Genomic DNA, 17,096 nt, shown 5'->3' with positions numbered 1-17,096 from the left:
GGGTTTTTTTTTTCTTCAGTTATTTGTGTTTTAATTCTGGAATTTTGCTTTGGTCCTTTTTCAAATCTGCTGTGACACTTTCTATACTTTTCAGTTTCTTGCCAAGTGTTTTAGGTTTGAGGTTATCTTCTTGATCATAGTAAAGATACTTATTTTATAGTCTGCATTTGAGAATTCCACTATCTGGAGACCCCATGTTTCTGTTTCTGTTTTTATTTCTACTAGTGTCTGCTTATTTTGTCTAGAGCTCTTGGTTTACTTTCAATGTGTACTGGACATTGTATCTGAAAAATTATTTGTAGGAAGAATTTGAGGCCAAGGGTGATGTTATCTTCCTCTATAGAAGACTTTTTTTTTCTTCACTGCTTGCCAATTCCCAGTAACACCAGTAACCCAGGATCATCTTAATATGACTTTAGGGCTTATGGTTATCTGAGTCATCCAGATGGCTTGAAACTGGGAGCAGGCCAGGTGCAGATTTGTTCACTTATATTTTATCCTCATTTCTGCCCTAATGAGGGTGGTCGCTTGCCAGGATTCACCCGTGGTGGTGCTGGGCTCCAGTTTTTATATGCCTAATGCTGCAAAGACAAAAATTGCATCTTACCTTCTAGGTTGCCTATTCAAGATCACTAGACAGCTCCGGAGTAAAAACATCTCCAGTGCTATGCTTACTTACTCTCATCCTCTCCCTGATCTTGATCTAGGTTAGGTCTTTTATGATTTCAAGAAGATTTTTAAAAACATATATGCCAGATTTTTAAAAATGTCTTCTGTAGGAAGCTTTGTCTGAAATAGCTAGTCTACCATTATTAGAGGCAGAAGATGCCCCTGTTGAAGTTTTGTTGGAGTTGAATTGAATCTAGAGATCAGTTTGGGGAAAACTAACATCTTTCTGAGGCTTTCATATTCATGATCTTGAAATACCTCTCCTTTATTTAGATCTTCTTCAATGTATTTTAGTGCAGTTTATAATTATCTGTGTATAGGTCTTCATGTCTTTTGTTAGATTTATTGCTAGGTTCTATTGTAAATCATGTATTCTGTATTGTGATTTTATTGTTTGTTGCTGGTATGTAAAACAAAATTGACTTTTATATGTTGATTTTATGTAAGCAGCCTTGATCTTTTTAGTTGATTTCTGTTTATTTATATATAGATTCTTTTGGATTTTCTTATTGGCAATCACTTTGCAGAAAATGGTCGTTTTTTTTTCTTTTATTAAGCTTTTGTTTCTTTTTCTTCTTATCTTGTTGCACAGTCTAGAACCTCTAGTTAATATGATGAACAGAAGTGGAAATAGTACATATCCTGTTTTTATTTTGTTTTATATTATTTTATTTTTTTAATTTACATCCAAGTTAGTTAGCATATAGTACAACAGTGATTTCAGGCGTAGATTCCTTAATGCCCCTTACCTATTTATCCCATCCCCCCTTCCACAATCCCTCCAGTAACCCTCTGTTCTCCATATTTAAGAGTCTCTTATGTTTTGTCCCCTCCCTGGTTTTATATTATTTTTGCTTCCCTTCCCTTGTGTTCATCTGTTCTGTGTCTTAAAGTCCTCATATGAGTGAAGTCCTGTCATATTTGTCTTTCTCTGACTGACTAATTTCGCTTAGCATAATACCCTCTAGTTCCATACACGTAGTTGCAAATGGCAAGATTTCATTCTTTTTGATGGCCGAGTAATACTCCATTATATATATATATACCACATCTTCTTTATCAATTCATCCATCGATGGACATTTGGGCTCTTTCCATACTTTGGCTACTGTTGATAGTGCTGCTATAAACATTGGGGTGCATGTGTCCCTTTGAAACAGCATACCTGTATCCCTTGGATAAATGCCTAGTAGTGCAATTGCTGGGTCACAGGGTAGTTCTATTTTTAATTTTTTGAGGAACCTCCATAGTGTTTTCCAGAGTGGCTGCACCAGTTTGCATTTCCACCAGCAGTGCAACAGAGACCCTCTTTCTCCACATCCTCACCAACATCTGCTGTTGCCTGAGTTGTTAATGTTGGCCATTCTGACAGGTGTGAGGTGGTATCTCTTTGTGGTTTTGATTTGTATTTCCCTGATGATGAGTGATGTTGAGCCTTTTTTCAAGTGTCGGTTGGCCATCTGGATGTCTTCTTTGGAGAAGTGTCTATTCATGTCTTTTGCCCATTTCTTCACTGGACTATTTGTTTTTTGGGTGTTGAGTTTGATAAGTTCTTTATAGATTTTGGATACTAACCCTTTATCTGATATGTCATTTGAAAATATCTTCTCCCATTCTGTCGGTTGCCTTTTAGTTTTACTGATTGTTTCCTTCGCTGTGCAGAAGCTTTTTATTTTGATGAGGTTCAAGATTGCTTTGGCTATTCGGGGTCTTTTCTGGCTCCATACATATTTTAGGATTGTTTGTTCTAGCTCTGTGAAGAATGCTGGTGTTATCTTGATAGGGATTGCATTGAATATGTAGCTTGCTTTGGGTAGTACTGACATGTTAACAATATTTGTTCTTCCTACCCAGGAGCATGGAATATTTTTCCATTTTTTTGTGTCTTTTTCAATTTATTTCATAAGATTTCTATAGTTTTCAGTGTATAGATTTTTCACCTCTTTGGTTAGGTTTATTCCTAGGTATTTTATGGGTTTTGGTGCAATTGTAAATGGGATCGATTCCTTGATTTTTCTTTCTGTTGCTTCATTGTTGGTGTATAGGAATGCAACCAATTTCTGTGCATTGGCTTTATATTCTGCCACTTTGCTGAATTCATGAATCAGTTCTAGCAGTTTTTGGTGGAATCTTTTGAGGTTTTTGTGTAGAGTATCATGTCATCTGTGAAGAGTGCAAGTTTGACCTCCTCGTGGCCAATTTGGATGCCTTTTATTTCTTTGTGTTGTCTGATTGCTGAGGCTAAGACTTCCAATACTATGTTGAATAACACTGGTGAGAGTGGACATCCCTGTCTTGTTCCTGACCTTAGGGGGAAAGCTCTCGGTTTTTCCCCATTGAGGATGATATTAGCGTTGGGCCTTCATATATGGCTTTTGTGATCTCGAGGTATGATCTTTCTATCCCTACTTTCTTGAGAGTTTTTATCAAGAAAGGATGCTGTGTTTTGTCAAATGCTTTCTTTGCATCTATTGAGAGGATCATGTGGCTCTTGTCCTTTCTTTTATTGATGTGATGAATCACATTGATTGTTTTGAGGATATTGAACCAGCCCTGTATCCCAGGTATAAATCCTGCCTGGTCATGGTGAATAATTTTTTTAATGTATTGTTGGATTCAGTCGGCTAATATCTTGTTGAGGATTTTTGCATCCATGTTCGTCAGGGAAATTGGTTTATAATTCTCCTTTTTAGTGGGGTCTTTGTCTGGTTTTGGAATCAAGGTAATGCTGGCTTCATAGAAGGACTTTGGAAGTTTTCCTTCCATTTCTATTTTTTGGAACAGTTTCAAGAGAATAGGTGTTAACTCTTCTTAAATGTTTGGTAGAATTCCCCTGGAAAGCCATCTGGCCCTGGACTCTCGTTTTTTGGGAGATTTTCAACTACTAATTGAACTTCTTTACTGATTATGGGTCTGTTCAAATTTTCTATTTCTTCCTGTTTCAGTTTTGGTAGTTTATATGTTTCGAGGAATGTGTCCTTTTCTTCCAGATTGCCCATTTTATTGGCGTAAAATTGCTCATAATATTCTCTTATTATTGTTTTTATTTCTGCTGTGTTGGTTGTGATCTCTCCTCTTTCATTCTTGATTTTATTTATTTGGGTCCTTTCCTTTTTCTTTTTGATCAAACTGGCTAGTGGTTTATCAATTTTGTTAATTCTTTCAAAGAACCAGCTTCTGGTTTCACTGATCTGTTCTACTGTTTTTGTTGTTGCTGTAGTTTTGTTTGTTTCAATAGCATTGATTTCTGCTCTAATCTTTATTATTTCCTGTCTTCTGCTGGTTTTGGGTTTTATTTGCTCTTCTTTTTCAAGCTCTTTAAGGTGTAAGCTTAGGTTGTATATCTGAGACCTTTCTTCCTTTTTTAAGAAGGTCTGGATTGCCATATACTTTCCTTTTATAACTGCCTTTGCTGTGTCCCAGAGGTTTTGGGCTGTGGTGTTATCATTTTCATTGGCTTCTATGGACTCTTTAATTTCCTCTTTAACTTCTTGGTTAGACCATTCATTCTTTAGTAGAGTGTTCTTTAGTCTTCAAGTATTTGTTACCTTTCCAAAATTTTTCTTCTGGTTGTTTTCGAGTTTCATAGCATTGTGGTCTGAAAATATGCACAGTATGATCTTGATCTTTTTGTACTTACTTAGGGCTGATTTGTGTCCCAGTATATGGTCTATTCTGGAGAATGTTCCATGTGCACTGGAGAAGAATGTATATTTTCTGCTTTAGGATGAAATGTTCTGAATATATCTGTTAAGTCCATCTGGTCCAGTGTGTCATTCAAAGCCATTGTTTCCTTGTTGATTTTTTTGAACAGATGATCTGTCCCTTGCTGTGAGTGGGGTGTTGAAGTCCCCTAGTATTATGGTATTATTATTGATGAATTTCTTTATGTTTGTGATTAGTTGGTTTATATATTTGGGTGCTCTCACATTTGGAGCATAAATGTTTACAATTGTTAGGTCTTCTTGGTGGATAGACTCCTTAATTATGATATAATGCCCTTCTTCATCTCTTGTTACAGTCTTTATTTTAAAGTCTAGATTGTCTGATATAAGTATGGCTACTCAGGCTTTCTTTTGTCAACAATTAGCGTGATAGATGGTTCCCCATCCCCTTACTTACCATCTGAAGGTGTCTGTAGGTCTAAAGTGGGTCGCTTGTAAACAGCAAATAGATGGATCTTATTTTCTTATCTATTCTGTTACCCTATGTCTTTTTATTGGAGCATTGAGTCTATTGACATTTAGAGTGGGTACTGAAAGATACGAATTTATTGCCATTATGTTGCTTGTAGAGTTGGAGTTTCTGGTGGAGTTCTCTGGTCCTTTCTAATCTTTGTTGCTTTTGGTATGTATCTATTTATATAAATATGTATTTTCATCTTTTCTCCCCTCAGAATATCCCCCTTAAAATTTCTTTCAGGGCTGGTTTAGTGGTCACAAACTCCTTTAATTTTTGTTTGTCTGGGAAACTTAATCTCTCATATTTTGAATGACAGTCTTGCTGGATAAAGAATTCTTGGCTGCATATTTTTCTGATTCAGCACACTGAATATATCCTGCCACTCCTTTCTGGCCTGCCAAGTTTCTGTGGATAGGTCTGCTGCAAACCTGATCTGTCTTCCCTTGTATGTTAGGGAATTTTTCCCCTTGCTGCTTTCATGATTCTCTCCTTGCCTGAGTATTTTGTGAATTTGACTATGATATGCCTTGTTGATGGTCGGTTTTTGTTGAATCTAATGGGGGTCCTCTGTGCTTCCTGGATTTGATGTCTGTGTCTTTCCCCAGGTTAGGAAAGTTTTCCACTATGATTTGCTCACATAACCCTTCTACCCCTATTTCTCTTTCTTCCTCTTCTGGGACCCCTATGATTCTGATGTTGTCCCTTTTTAATGAGTCACTGATTTCTCTAATTCTTAAATTGTGCTCTTTTGCCTTAATCTCCCTCTTTTTTTTTTTTTTTTGCTTCATTATTCTCCATAAGTTTGTCCTCTATATCGCTGATTCTCTGTTCTGCCTCATCCATCCTTGCTGCTGCTGCATCCATCTGTGATTGCAGCTCAGTTATAGCATTTTTAATTTCATTCTGGCTATTTTTTACTTCTTTTATCTCTGCAGAAAGGGATTCTAATCTATTTTCGACTCCAGCTAGTGTTCTTATTATCGTGATTCTAAATTCTGGTTCAGACATCTTGCTTGTATCTGTGTTGGTTAAGTCCCTGGGTGTCGTTTCTTCCTGCTCTTTCTTTTGGGGTGAATTCCTTTGTTTGGTCATTTTGAAGGGAGAAAAGGAATTAATGAGGTAGAAAAGTTAAAATTAAAAAAAATTAAAATTGAAAAATTAAAAACAAACACATACACACACACAAAATCGAATAAATGATGCTAGACCCTAGGTGTGTTTTGGTCTGGGTGGTGAAAGGGTCATGGTAGAATAGAGAAAAAACGGGGTAAAAAAAGGATATCATTTGATAATTTGAAAAAATGAATACACTCAAATATAATAAAATGAAATGATGGAAGTAAAATTGAATTTGAAAAATTTACAAAAAAGTAAAAAATATAGTTGAAATAATTAAAAAATATATATTTTAAAAAATAATTGAAAATAAAAAGATTTTTTCTCTTTCTGTATTTGAGAAAAGAAAAGAAAAGAAAAAGAAAGAGAAAAAAAAAGAAAATTGAATAGATGGACCAGTAAACAGACTGAAATACATTTGAAATTACTTTGTTTTCTCCTAGAAGTCTAACTATGAAGTGCTTTATAGTCCATAAACTAAGCAGGCAGAGAGATTTGTGTTCCTGAAGAACAAGGTTGGCCCAGTTGGGCGGGGCTTCATGTAATGGTCCATTCTCCACTAGATGGCGCTGCTTAGCCTACGCTTTGGAGGGAGTGTTGTGGTGCTTTTAAGTGTGTATGCGCATGCGCAGGAGTGGTGAAAATGGCGTCACCCAGCTACCAGTCTCTAGTATTGGAACTCTGTTCTCCTCGATCAGCAATCACACACCCATCTTTTGTTGTCCTTTCTGTCTGGCTTCCATCCACTTTCCGCTTTTACACTGTCCATGACCAAGCCCCTGGCAGCACTTCCCTCCTGAGTTTTATCTCAGATGTGGCTATTTTTCCCAACCCCTTACTTCTGAAGCACTGTGGCTTTGACCCATTCTGCCCCTCTGTGGGAGGGTCTTACCAAGCAATGGCCAGGTGTCAGCTGCACCCAGCAACGTTCACAGGACCGTGCTGCTGCAGATGCCTGGAGACTGCAGCTGGGCACCAGCCTGCCCCAGAAAAAGTTCGCGTGATGGTGGCAGCAGCAGTGTTTCAGGGATTATGGAAAATCACGGCACACATCTGGCACATGGCTTCACCCCCAATGACCTTGTTCAAGCCCCAGCAAATGTGGTTGTTCTCCCAGGTCCGCTGGGGCCTTTGGGGGAGCCACACAGCCTCTACCAGGTGTCCTCCCAGCAGGGGAACCACCTTTCCCCATGTGGCACCGAAGACCTCTGGACTTCATTCTGTTCCTGGGGATTCGCCCTTCCCACCAGAGCACCACCAGGTATCAAGCTGCAGGGTTTCAGACTCTGCACTCCCCCTGTTTATAGAGTCTTAATGGAAGTTAAACCCTCTCCTTTCTCCTTTCTCCCTTTTTAGTTCAGTCCCTGTGGCTGTTTCCACTTTTCCACTTTCTCTCCAGCTGCTTTTGGTGGAGGGTGTTTTTCCCGTATTCCCCCCCACCCATCTCTGTCCTCTCTCCGCAAGCAAAAACAGCTTCCTGTCCTCTGTGGCTTCTCTCTCCCCCAGTTCACTCTCAGCGCTGTGTACCTCCTGAGTGCTGTGGTTCAGGTTGTGCAGCTTGTTGTGTTAATCCTCAAGTCAGTTTTCTAGGTGTGCAGGATGGTTTAGTGTTGGTCTGGCTGTATTTCATGGAGGCGAGAGGCACAAAAAACTTCCATGCTGTTCCTCCATCTTGGCTCCTCCAGTGCATATCCACCTTTATCCTACATTTCCCTACTTAGGATGATGTATATTGTATGTTTTATGCAGATGTTCCATGTTGCTAAGTTATTTTCTAATTCCTTTTACTATGAGTTTTTTAAAATTATGAATGACTGTTAAATTTTACTGAATGCATTTCAGTGATCTATTAGAGTGGTTCTGTAGTTTTATTCTTTAAGCTATTCATGGGTAAATGACATTTAGCTATCTTCTTCTTTTTTTAAGTTTTAATTTTAATTCTAGTTAGTTACCAGCATCATATTAGTTTCAGGTGTACTATACAGTGATTCAACACGTTTATACATTGCCTGGTGCTCATCATCTTCTAATATTAAACTACCTTGCATTCTCAGATAAACCTGACTTGGCCATGGGTGCAGTACTGTTAGAATTTGTTTGCTATAGTTTCATTTAGATTTCTGGATATTTATGCATGAGGAAAATGGGCCTTTAGTTTTTCTTTATTGTATATCCAAGTCTGGTTTGGATACTAAAGTTATACTAGCCTCAGAGAATAAATAAGGGTGTTTATACAAAGAGGGAATATTCCCTTATTGGTTTTATATATGATTGAAATGATCATTTCTTTGAATGTTTGGTAGGAAATGTCTACAACATTTTACATTCCTCTTCCCCCACCATACTTATTTTTCTGAGTGGGAAGATTTTATTTTATTTATTTTATTTTATTTTTCTGAGTGGGAAGATTTTAAACTACTGCTTCAGTTAATTTAAGATTTATAAGGCTATCCAGAAATCTTATTTCTTCTTTTATTAGTTGTAGTAAGTTATACTTTTCTAAGAATTTTTATCTAAGTTTTCAAATTTATTGGAATAAAGTAGTTGATATATTCTCTGGTTACCTTTATAATGTCTACTACAGTTGTATCTACCTATTATTAATTATATATTTCTGAATTTCTCATTTTTTCATTGTTTTTACCAGAGCCTTGTCTATTTTGTTATTTTTTTCAAAGAACCAAGTTAAAAAATATATATTTATCACACTGTATTTTAGTTACCAGTTTATCAGTATCCCATTTGACTGGGGGCTCCTTGAAAGCTAGAGAGTGTCACATTCATTTTGCCTTGAAGTAGGTAACAGATTATTTGCTAAATGAATAACAAACAATATTTCTATTCAAATTCTGTGTATTTTTCCATGATTACTGAGTGTTAAATCTCCAAATATGTATGTATGTAGGTATGTATGTATTTATCTATTTATTTATTGTCAACTTAGCTAACATACAGTGTAGTCTTAGCTTCAGGAGTAGATTCCAGTGATTTATCACTTATATACAACACCCTGTACTCAACCCAACAAGTGCCCTCCTCAATGTCATTCACCCATTTTCCGCACCCTCCCAACCCTTCATGCCCATCAACCCTCAGTTCTCTGTTTTTAAGAATCTCTATGGTTTGCCCCTCTCTCTTCTTGTATCTTATTTTTCATTCCCTTCCCCTATGGTCATCTGTTAAGTTTCTAAAATTCCACATATGAGTGAAATCATATGGTATCTGTCTTTTTCTGACTGACTTATTTTTCTTAGTATAATACCCTCCAGTTTCATCCACACTGTTGCAAAGATTTCATTCTTTTTCACTTCCAAGTAGTATTCCATTGTATATATATATGTATATATATATATACCTCTTCTTCTTCTTCTTCTTCTTCTTCTTCTTCTTCTTCTTCTTCTTCTTTTTTTACACTTATTTATTTTTGAGAGACAGAGCACTAGTGGGAGAGGGGCAGAGAGAGACAGACAGACAGACAGACAGACAGAATCCAAAGCAGGCTCCAGGCTCTGAGTTGTCAGCACAGAGCCTGATGTGGGGCTCGAACTCAGAAACTGTGAGATCATGACCTGAACCAAAGTTGGACGCTCAACCAACTGAGCCCTGACATCTTCTTTATCCATTCATCAGTTGATGAATATTTGGACTCTTTCCATACTTTGGCTATTGTTGATAGTGCTGCTATAAACATTGGGGTGCATGTGCCCCCTTTGAATCAGCACTCCTGTATCCTTTGGATAAATTCCTAGTAGTGCAATTGCTAGGTCTTGGGTAATTCTATTTTTAATTTTTTGAGGAACCTCCACACTGTTTTTCAGAATCCACAAGTATTCTATAATCTGATTTAAAATCCTCAAATTCAAAGAAGAAACTTATACCAAAGCTTTGGCTCAGCTTGTACTAAATCATTTAAAAAATTTGTAACTTTGAGGCATTTTATTATAAGAAGCTGGCACTCATACATAAACTAACAAGAACTTAAAATTCATTACACATTTACTTCATTTTTTTAGCTTGACTGTGTAGTAAATCTTTAGCTTCCTTGATTTTGGCTGCTATATAAGGAGATTCTCCCTTGTCTGGGTGATTTAAAAGGATACTTCATCAACAAGCATCTCTTATTTTTCCTTTATTGGCAGTAGGGCTTGTGCCTAATATTAATGCTGCTTCTCATTTTGTCATTTTGGGTTCAAATGCACCTCTATAATAGCCACCACTGAAAGCAGATTTTTGTAGACTTTGAAAAATTTGTTATGCTTGAGGTTCCATATATTTCATGGCTTGAAGAACATAGCAGCCTGCAAATCCTGCAGCAGCCATGGTCAGTCCAACTGCTGCCCCTATACTGGCCATGATTCTGGCTCAGCTCCCTGACCTCCACTGAGCACAAGCATGTGGTCAAAGAACCAACTTTTGCTTTTTTTTTTAGCTTCTCTGTTATTTTTTGTTTTCTCCTTCCTTGATAGTTGTCTTATCTTGGTTACTTTCTTTGAGTTTACTCTTCAGCTCTTTTTCCTACCTTTTTTCTTTTTAAAGTTTTTTTTTTTAATTTTTGAGAGAGAGAGGGAGAGAGGGTGTGTGCATGCATGTGCATGGGGGAGGGGCAGAGAAAGAGAGAGAGAATTCCAGAAGGTTCCACACTGTCAGCACAGAGCTTGACGTGGGGTTCGATCTCACAAACCACAAGTTCATAACCTGAGCCAAAACCAAGAGCCAGATGCTTAACCAACTGAGCCACCCAGGTGCCCCACTTTTTCTTACTTTTTAAGAAAAAAGTACACTTAAGTGTATACTTAGCTCATCAATTTTCAGTCTTTCATCTTTTCTGATGTATTTTAAGGTATAAATTTTTCTCAAAGTATCACTTTTTCTGTATCCCAGAGATTTGGTATGAAGTGTCTTTATTATCATTCTGATCTAAGTATTTCTAAATTTTCATTATTGTTTTTTCTTTGACCCAAGAATTTTAGAATAATGTAATTCTTTGATTCTGGAATATTCCTAATTATTTTCTCTTTGAATAGTGCTTTCCTCCATTGTCTCTAACCTCTTCTTCCTGAACTTCTACATGTATCTTCCTTGTATTTTTATTTCTTTCTTTATAATATTAAACATATCTATTTTACAGCTTCTGTCTGAGTCATCTTTTCTTTCCAGTCTTTGTGATATTCACTCTGATGTTTGCTTTATCTGCTGCTTTCCCTCTTGTGAACTATTTCTTGTGCTGTTTGTATTTTTTGACTGTGAGCTCATCTTTAATAGAGTGTTTTCCCTCTCTGGGTGTTTGGTGTTTCCACATTTGTGGAAGGTGGTTTTGTATTGGACTCTGCTGAGCCCCTTTGGATCTTACTGACCCAGGAAATTAAAAAAAAAATTATTGGCTTAGAATTCTTGCTTTGCAAATAAGTTGTATAAACTCAGGCTCCACATCTACACATGACACACATTTATAGTTTAATTTCTCATGGATGTCTTTTTTCCATCATCTATAGCCCTGAGTGAATGGCATGGTTCCTCAATGCTCCCCTAGGATGATGGGAAGAGTTTTTCTAGTCTTTTTATTGTTGTTGTTGTTAGAGTTGGGACACTTCTATGAGGTTCGGATTTTGTGCAGGGAGTTTAGCTGCATCTTCTATCTTGCATGAGCTGAGGTCATGTTCTCTCAACTTGCAGCGGTGGTAAACCCTGCTGTTAGCCACTGGAATTTGTGTCTGGTCTGACACATCTTTAACTCCTGCTCACTGTTCTGTTTTAGGCCTTCTTCTCCTTCTCCTTCTCCTTCTCCTTCTCCTTCTCCTTCTCCTTCTCCTTCTCCTTCTCCTCCTCCTCCCCCTCCCCCTCCCCCTCCTCCTTCTTGTAATGTGAGGATTTCTTTTCTTTCTTTTGAATTTGACTATATATTTCAAAGAATTTTCTCTGTGCATATGTTTTTATAGGTAGAAGGGCCCTTCTGGATCAGTTCAATCTCCCGTTTTGTTGCTCTTTAATATAAGAAATAGAGATAGGGGCACCTGGGTGCCTCAGTCGGTTTAGCATCTGACTTTGGCTCAGGTCTTGATCTCACGGTTTGTGGGTTTGAGCCCCACATCAGGCTCTGTGCTGACAACTCAGAGCCTGGAACCTGCTTCAGATTGTGTCTCCCTCTCTCTCTGTCCCTCCCCTATTCATGCTCTGTCTCTCAAAAATGAATAAACATTAAAAAAAAAAGAAATAGAGATCAAGGACAGAACCCTGGGGTCCAATATCACGTAAGGGACAGAAATAGGAAGTGAAACCCCCAAGGAGATGGAAGAAACAGAAGGAATAGAACAAGGAGAGACCTGGCCCTTAGAAGAAGGAGAGCAGTTTTTAGAAAGGTTCTCTTATTTGATATGAGGCCAGCTTTCCCAGAGATGTCATATTGTTTATCCTGCAGACTCAAAAGGCCTCCTTGGAAGGAAAACTCAGAGAACTATAAAAGAAAGGAGATCAGCTGAATTTATAAAGGCAATGAAGGGCACTAGTTCCCGCCCCCCCACTATCAGGGATTAATTTGGAAAATTCTGGTTCTTCTTGTGAACCTGGGAGGGACTCTTCTCTGCCTTTTTAACTAAATGTACCAACATCCACCCCACAGAGACTCCAGAGACAACAAGGAGGGAGTTGCATTAGTTTGTATGTTGGGGGCTGGCTTGCCTGTTTGTATTCTCTCTCTATTTTCTTCATCTTGTTATTTTAGGGCCACGTGTGATCTGTGTGCTAAATAAGAGCAAGCTGACATTACTCTGACCCTGTTCGCTCCTAACCCCACCATTCCTCCTGGAATATTCTTAGCCGTTGTCTTTTTGGAAAATGCCTTTTCTGCTTCCCAAGTATACAAATTCAGACATGTTAAGGTTCCTTTTAGGCTCTGATTGGAAAGCATTTGGAAACCCAGTTCTGGTTCTGTGGATTTTTGTGGCTGCAGAGGGGATCTTGCAGCTTGGAATGTATCTTTGGGCTGTGCAGGGTGAAGGAACCTGTGTGCAAGTATCTGTGAGCCTGCAGTGAGCGATTTTTACGTCACTATCTAAGTTTTCAAACAAGGACCATCTGTGTCATCTCACCACAGTCCTGGAAATGGGTGGTGCTGGTGTCAACATCCGCACTTCACAGATGAAGAAACAAGGCTAGAGAGGTGAAGCAACATCCCCAGAGTCCATGGCAAGTTAGAGATAGAATTGGATTTACAGTCTAGGCATCCCATCTCTGAGTCTGGCATTTTTCCCTTCATTCCATTCTGCTACGCAGAGGCTTAAGTGGAGACACTGATCTCTACACCCAGGTTTCTGCCAACGTGATCACAAACAGCCCGTGAAGCCCCTCTGCCCCTCACCCTTTCCCCATGCCACATGGTAGGAGAGACTCAGGTTCCTTCCTCCCTTTCTCTCCTGGTCCCTGTACCTTTCAGACATCCACTGCTGCTGCTGACAGACCTCAGACAATGCCAAATGAATTGTTAACCCAGCTCACAGAATTTACAACAACATTTTTATAGCATTTCTGGGTAGAAACAATGGCTAACACCATCTTTCTTGGCATTACTTTTTATTGAATACAGGCTTACAGTCTTTATTTTGAATATAGTACTTTCAATATACAGTCCTTTAGTCATACATATATTTCTTTAAAGCACAAAACTATAACTTAAAATTGAAAGACTATAAATACACATGTATATATTGCCATAAATCTAGAACAATTTTATAAAAATAGAACTCAAATGTCAACTTTATATATTTTGGCAACTTAGCAGTATTGTAAGGTGGCCACAAGCATTTTTATTATGTATCACTGCCCTGAAATGACTGTCTTCAGATTTCATTCTCCATCTCTCTGGGGACACTTGAAACAGTCTCCATTACCAGGGTCCCCCAGAGATGCCCATGGCCATGGCTCAGCATTGCCTTTGCATAAAGACTCAGGGCATCCACCTGTTCTTGGAGGGGGAAGACCAGCTTCCAGATTCTTCCTCAGAAAGAGGAGGTATTCCCTCCTGCCAAATGTCCACAATCCTACACTTCTTAAAGCCCTCACAGTGTGTGGTTGATATCTGAATATACAGAGTCAGTTTCCTTTCCCTATGCTCAGGGAATGACAGACGTGAGCTTGGTTCTTTCAAACCAGTGTAAAAGTTTGAAATAACTTCACCTGAACAATGCCTGCTGGGGTAACATCATACTGACAGTGGACACCAGAGCCCAACTGCTTGTGCAAGGCCCTTTACAGACATGATCTGCAATCCTCAAAGCATTGCAAAGTTGGGACATTCTTGTCCCCATTTGATGATGGAGGGAATTGAGTCTCTGGGTATTTAGGTCTCTTGGTCAGGTCAGTGGGGTTGCCAGACCCCAAAATCAAATGTCCAGAAATCCGTGGAGGGAAATCAGAAGAGAAATCAGATCTGTACTGTGGTCATTTGGTGAGAACAGACAAGTGGTTTTGGGTCAACTTACATCAGGTGGACAGAAATTCCCCAGACATTCTCAGGACTCTTAGAATGCTACTTCCCAAGGGGAGCAGGAAGGTGGAGGTCTGTAGGAGTATGCACCTACAGACCAGTGACTTTGAAGGGCAGTGCAGAATCTCCTAGATCATCCAATAGAAATCCTCAATCTAAAACCAGGGCTCAAGGAATTTACTGTTCCGGGCGGTTTGTGTTTTCAGAGCTGAACAAAGGTCCCCCATCTCAGCCCTGCCTACTTCAATACTGGTCAAAGTGCAGAAAGCTTGCATGGTTGTCCAAAGGGACATGTGCAGGGTCCCTGGGCTAGAGTGCAGAGCTCAGAATGCCTCAGAGCACAGTGGGAATGGGGCGAGGGGGTATTTGCAGGAATCTCCCGCTGGTCGCACAGCAGAAGTTAGTGGTGAGAGCCAAGCTCTGTGCCTCCTCTGGACAGAGACAGCCTGCCTCAGCTGTTTGCAGTGTGGCCTTTCTAGTCCCTTGCCTTTTAGATTTACTATAAAAATAGTCCCCAACAGGAAGTGATTCTCATATCTTCTTGATGATCACAATCTCTTGGGACCACCTTAACTTTGGCTTTGTGCACTCTCTACCCCTCCATCAGGGTTGTCTCTGGATACAGCCATTCCCTCCTCCTGGCCCACTCCCCACTAGCTGTCTCCTTTCCCCACCCTCCCCTGCTGGGGGCAAGGAGAGTCCTGTTCTGCACTCCTCCTCATGGGTTTTAGTTGGAATCCCTGGGTAACATCCTCCACATAAAGGGGCCCAGCTGTCTGCAGGTGTCCTGCTTGGGTCACTGAGATAATTTTCTGAAATTAATTATATGGTAGTTTTCTTAAAATCCTCTCTTAAAAATAAATAAAACAAGGGGTGCCTGAGTGGTTCAGTCGGTTAAGCATCTGATTTAGATTCAGGTCATAATCTTGGGGCTCATGAGTTCAAGCCCCACGTCGGGCTCTGTGCTGACAGCCCAGAGCATGGAGCCTGCTTCAGATTCTGTGTCTCCCTCTCTATCTGCCCCTCCCCTGCTCACTCTATCTCTCTCTCTTTCTCTCTCTCCCTCTCTCTCTCTCAAAAATGAATAAACATTAAAAAAATTTTAAAGATGAATAAAACAAAACAAATGAACAAGAGCAGAAAACCCCCAAAGTAACCCTCTCCTCTGTAGAAGGCAGATCACCTATAAGGGCATGATTCCTGTGAAGGGGAGTGGGGAAGGAACGAGAAAAAAAAATGTGAGTGGCAGGATCCTTGGGGACGTAGACTGGTCCTCCTTCCATCCCTGCTGCTTGGGTGGGCACTGTGCTGCTTACTCTGCTGGACTGTCCTTAATGCCCCCCCCCACCCCAGGGAAGCAGAGAGCAATACCACTCTAGGGCAATGGCAGATGGTTCTTTTTCCCCTTTCAAAATAGCAGGACCAGATTTTCCAAACTCAATGGAAGGCTGCCCCTAGGAGATTAGATGAAAACCAGGAGACATGTGGTTTTGGGCCTGGGTCACTACATTTTAAAATAACTTGGGCTGTGTGTGTGTGTGTGTGTGTGTGTGTGTGTGTGTAAGGGAGGGGGTGTTTACAGCACTGTCTGGCTCAGTGCAGGTCACCCTGAATGCCATGATCAGACTGCTGTGAATCTGAAAACAAAGGCCCCTACTCTTCCCCCCCCAAAAAAGAGGTAATGACCTGGAGTTAGCCTCTTTCTTCATGATTCATGTAGGGACACTGCATGTAATAGGTTGACTCATTCTTTTTTGGGGCAAAAATCTCACCTGGACATACTAGGTCCTGCTAGGGTAGCAAACACCAACATTAAGCTTCTGATACCACACAGGGAAGGCAGTGTAGACTTCCCCATCTCACCAAGGCTGCCTCAGAGCCAGGCCAGTCTTATTTCCCAGTACACAGGCTAGAGGTAACCTTGGTAAATGATGACAATTCCCATGAGTAAGGAGGGACACTTTCCTCCTAACACCCCCGCTTTGTGTGATGCCTCAGTGTGGTCTCTGTGTTGGGCCCTGAGGATGGGAGCTACTGAAAGCTGGGGAGAGGGTGGGAAGCAGGGGTTTGGCAGGGTCTAGCAGCGGCAGAATGCTGGGTTTGGGGAGGTGAAATCTAGTGGCAGGAGTCAAGGTTGGTGCCCTTGAATGGGCCTTGTTGCTTTTTCTTGTGTTGCCAATGGCTTGCCCACCATAGACTGTGACAGACTACACAGGTCCCGCATTTCAATGAGGCTTTCTTCTACTGCTTTTGCAAACTTGGTAGAAGATGTCTCTTTGCAGCCATGAAAGCTGGAGATGCAGAAAAGGATGCTCTCTGGCTGGGGGTTGTAGCAGGCCCCGTACCCGTTGGGCACCACGGGACCATAGCAGCAAAACATCTCCATGGTTGTGGGCACCTAGAGGAGAGGACAGGTCAGAAGATGCTTGTCCTGAAATGTAACCTGCGAACTTGCTAGAATGCAGGGCGTTTCAACAACCCAGAGGCCTCAACGGGATATTTGCTTCTCTTTTCCACCTGGGCGTTTGACTGAATTAACCAAATGAACCAGTTGCTTCAGCATGGTTGGCCACAGGCAGAGTCATAAAAACAAACCTATCTAACCACACGATGTCAGAAGAAGAGGGTCCATAAGCCACTCCCTGGTAGGA

General features: G+C 40.1%; 1 protein-coding gene and 1 pseudogene across 1 annotated transcript in view; both read right to left on the bottom strand.

Annotated features, from left to right (window-relative positions):
- Nucleotides 1-9,882: 9,882 nt before the first annotated feature.
- On the bottom strand, nucleotides 9,883-10,676 carry LOC106989666 (mitochondrial import inner membrane translocase subunit TIM14-like; annotated as a pseudogene).
- A 2,747-nt stretch (nucleotides 10,677-13,423) lies between these two features.
- Nucleotides 13,424-17,096, bottom strand: part of CHAT (choline O-acetyltransferase) — a 44,820-nt gene continuing 41,147 nt past the window's right edge. The window contains exon 14 of the mRNA XM_053207342.1: nucleotides 13,424-16,843. Coding sequence (XP_053063317.1) covers nucleotides 16,574-16,843 — 270 coding nt within the window. The 3' untranslated portion in view covers nucleotides 13,424-16,573. The remainder of the gene's footprint in view (nucleotides 16,844-17,096) is intronic.

This window comes from Acinonyx jubatus, chromosome D2 (genome assembly GCF_027475565.1).
Source record: "Acinonyx jubatus isolate Ajub_Pintada_27869175 chromosome D2, VMU_Ajub_asm_v1.0, whole genome shotgun sequence".
In the NCBI taxonomy this organism is placed as follows: Eukaryota; Metazoa; Chordata; class Mammalia; order Carnivora; family Felidae; genus Acinonyx; species Acinonyx jubatus.
This window is presented reverse-complemented; position numbering and strand designations above follow the sequence as displayed.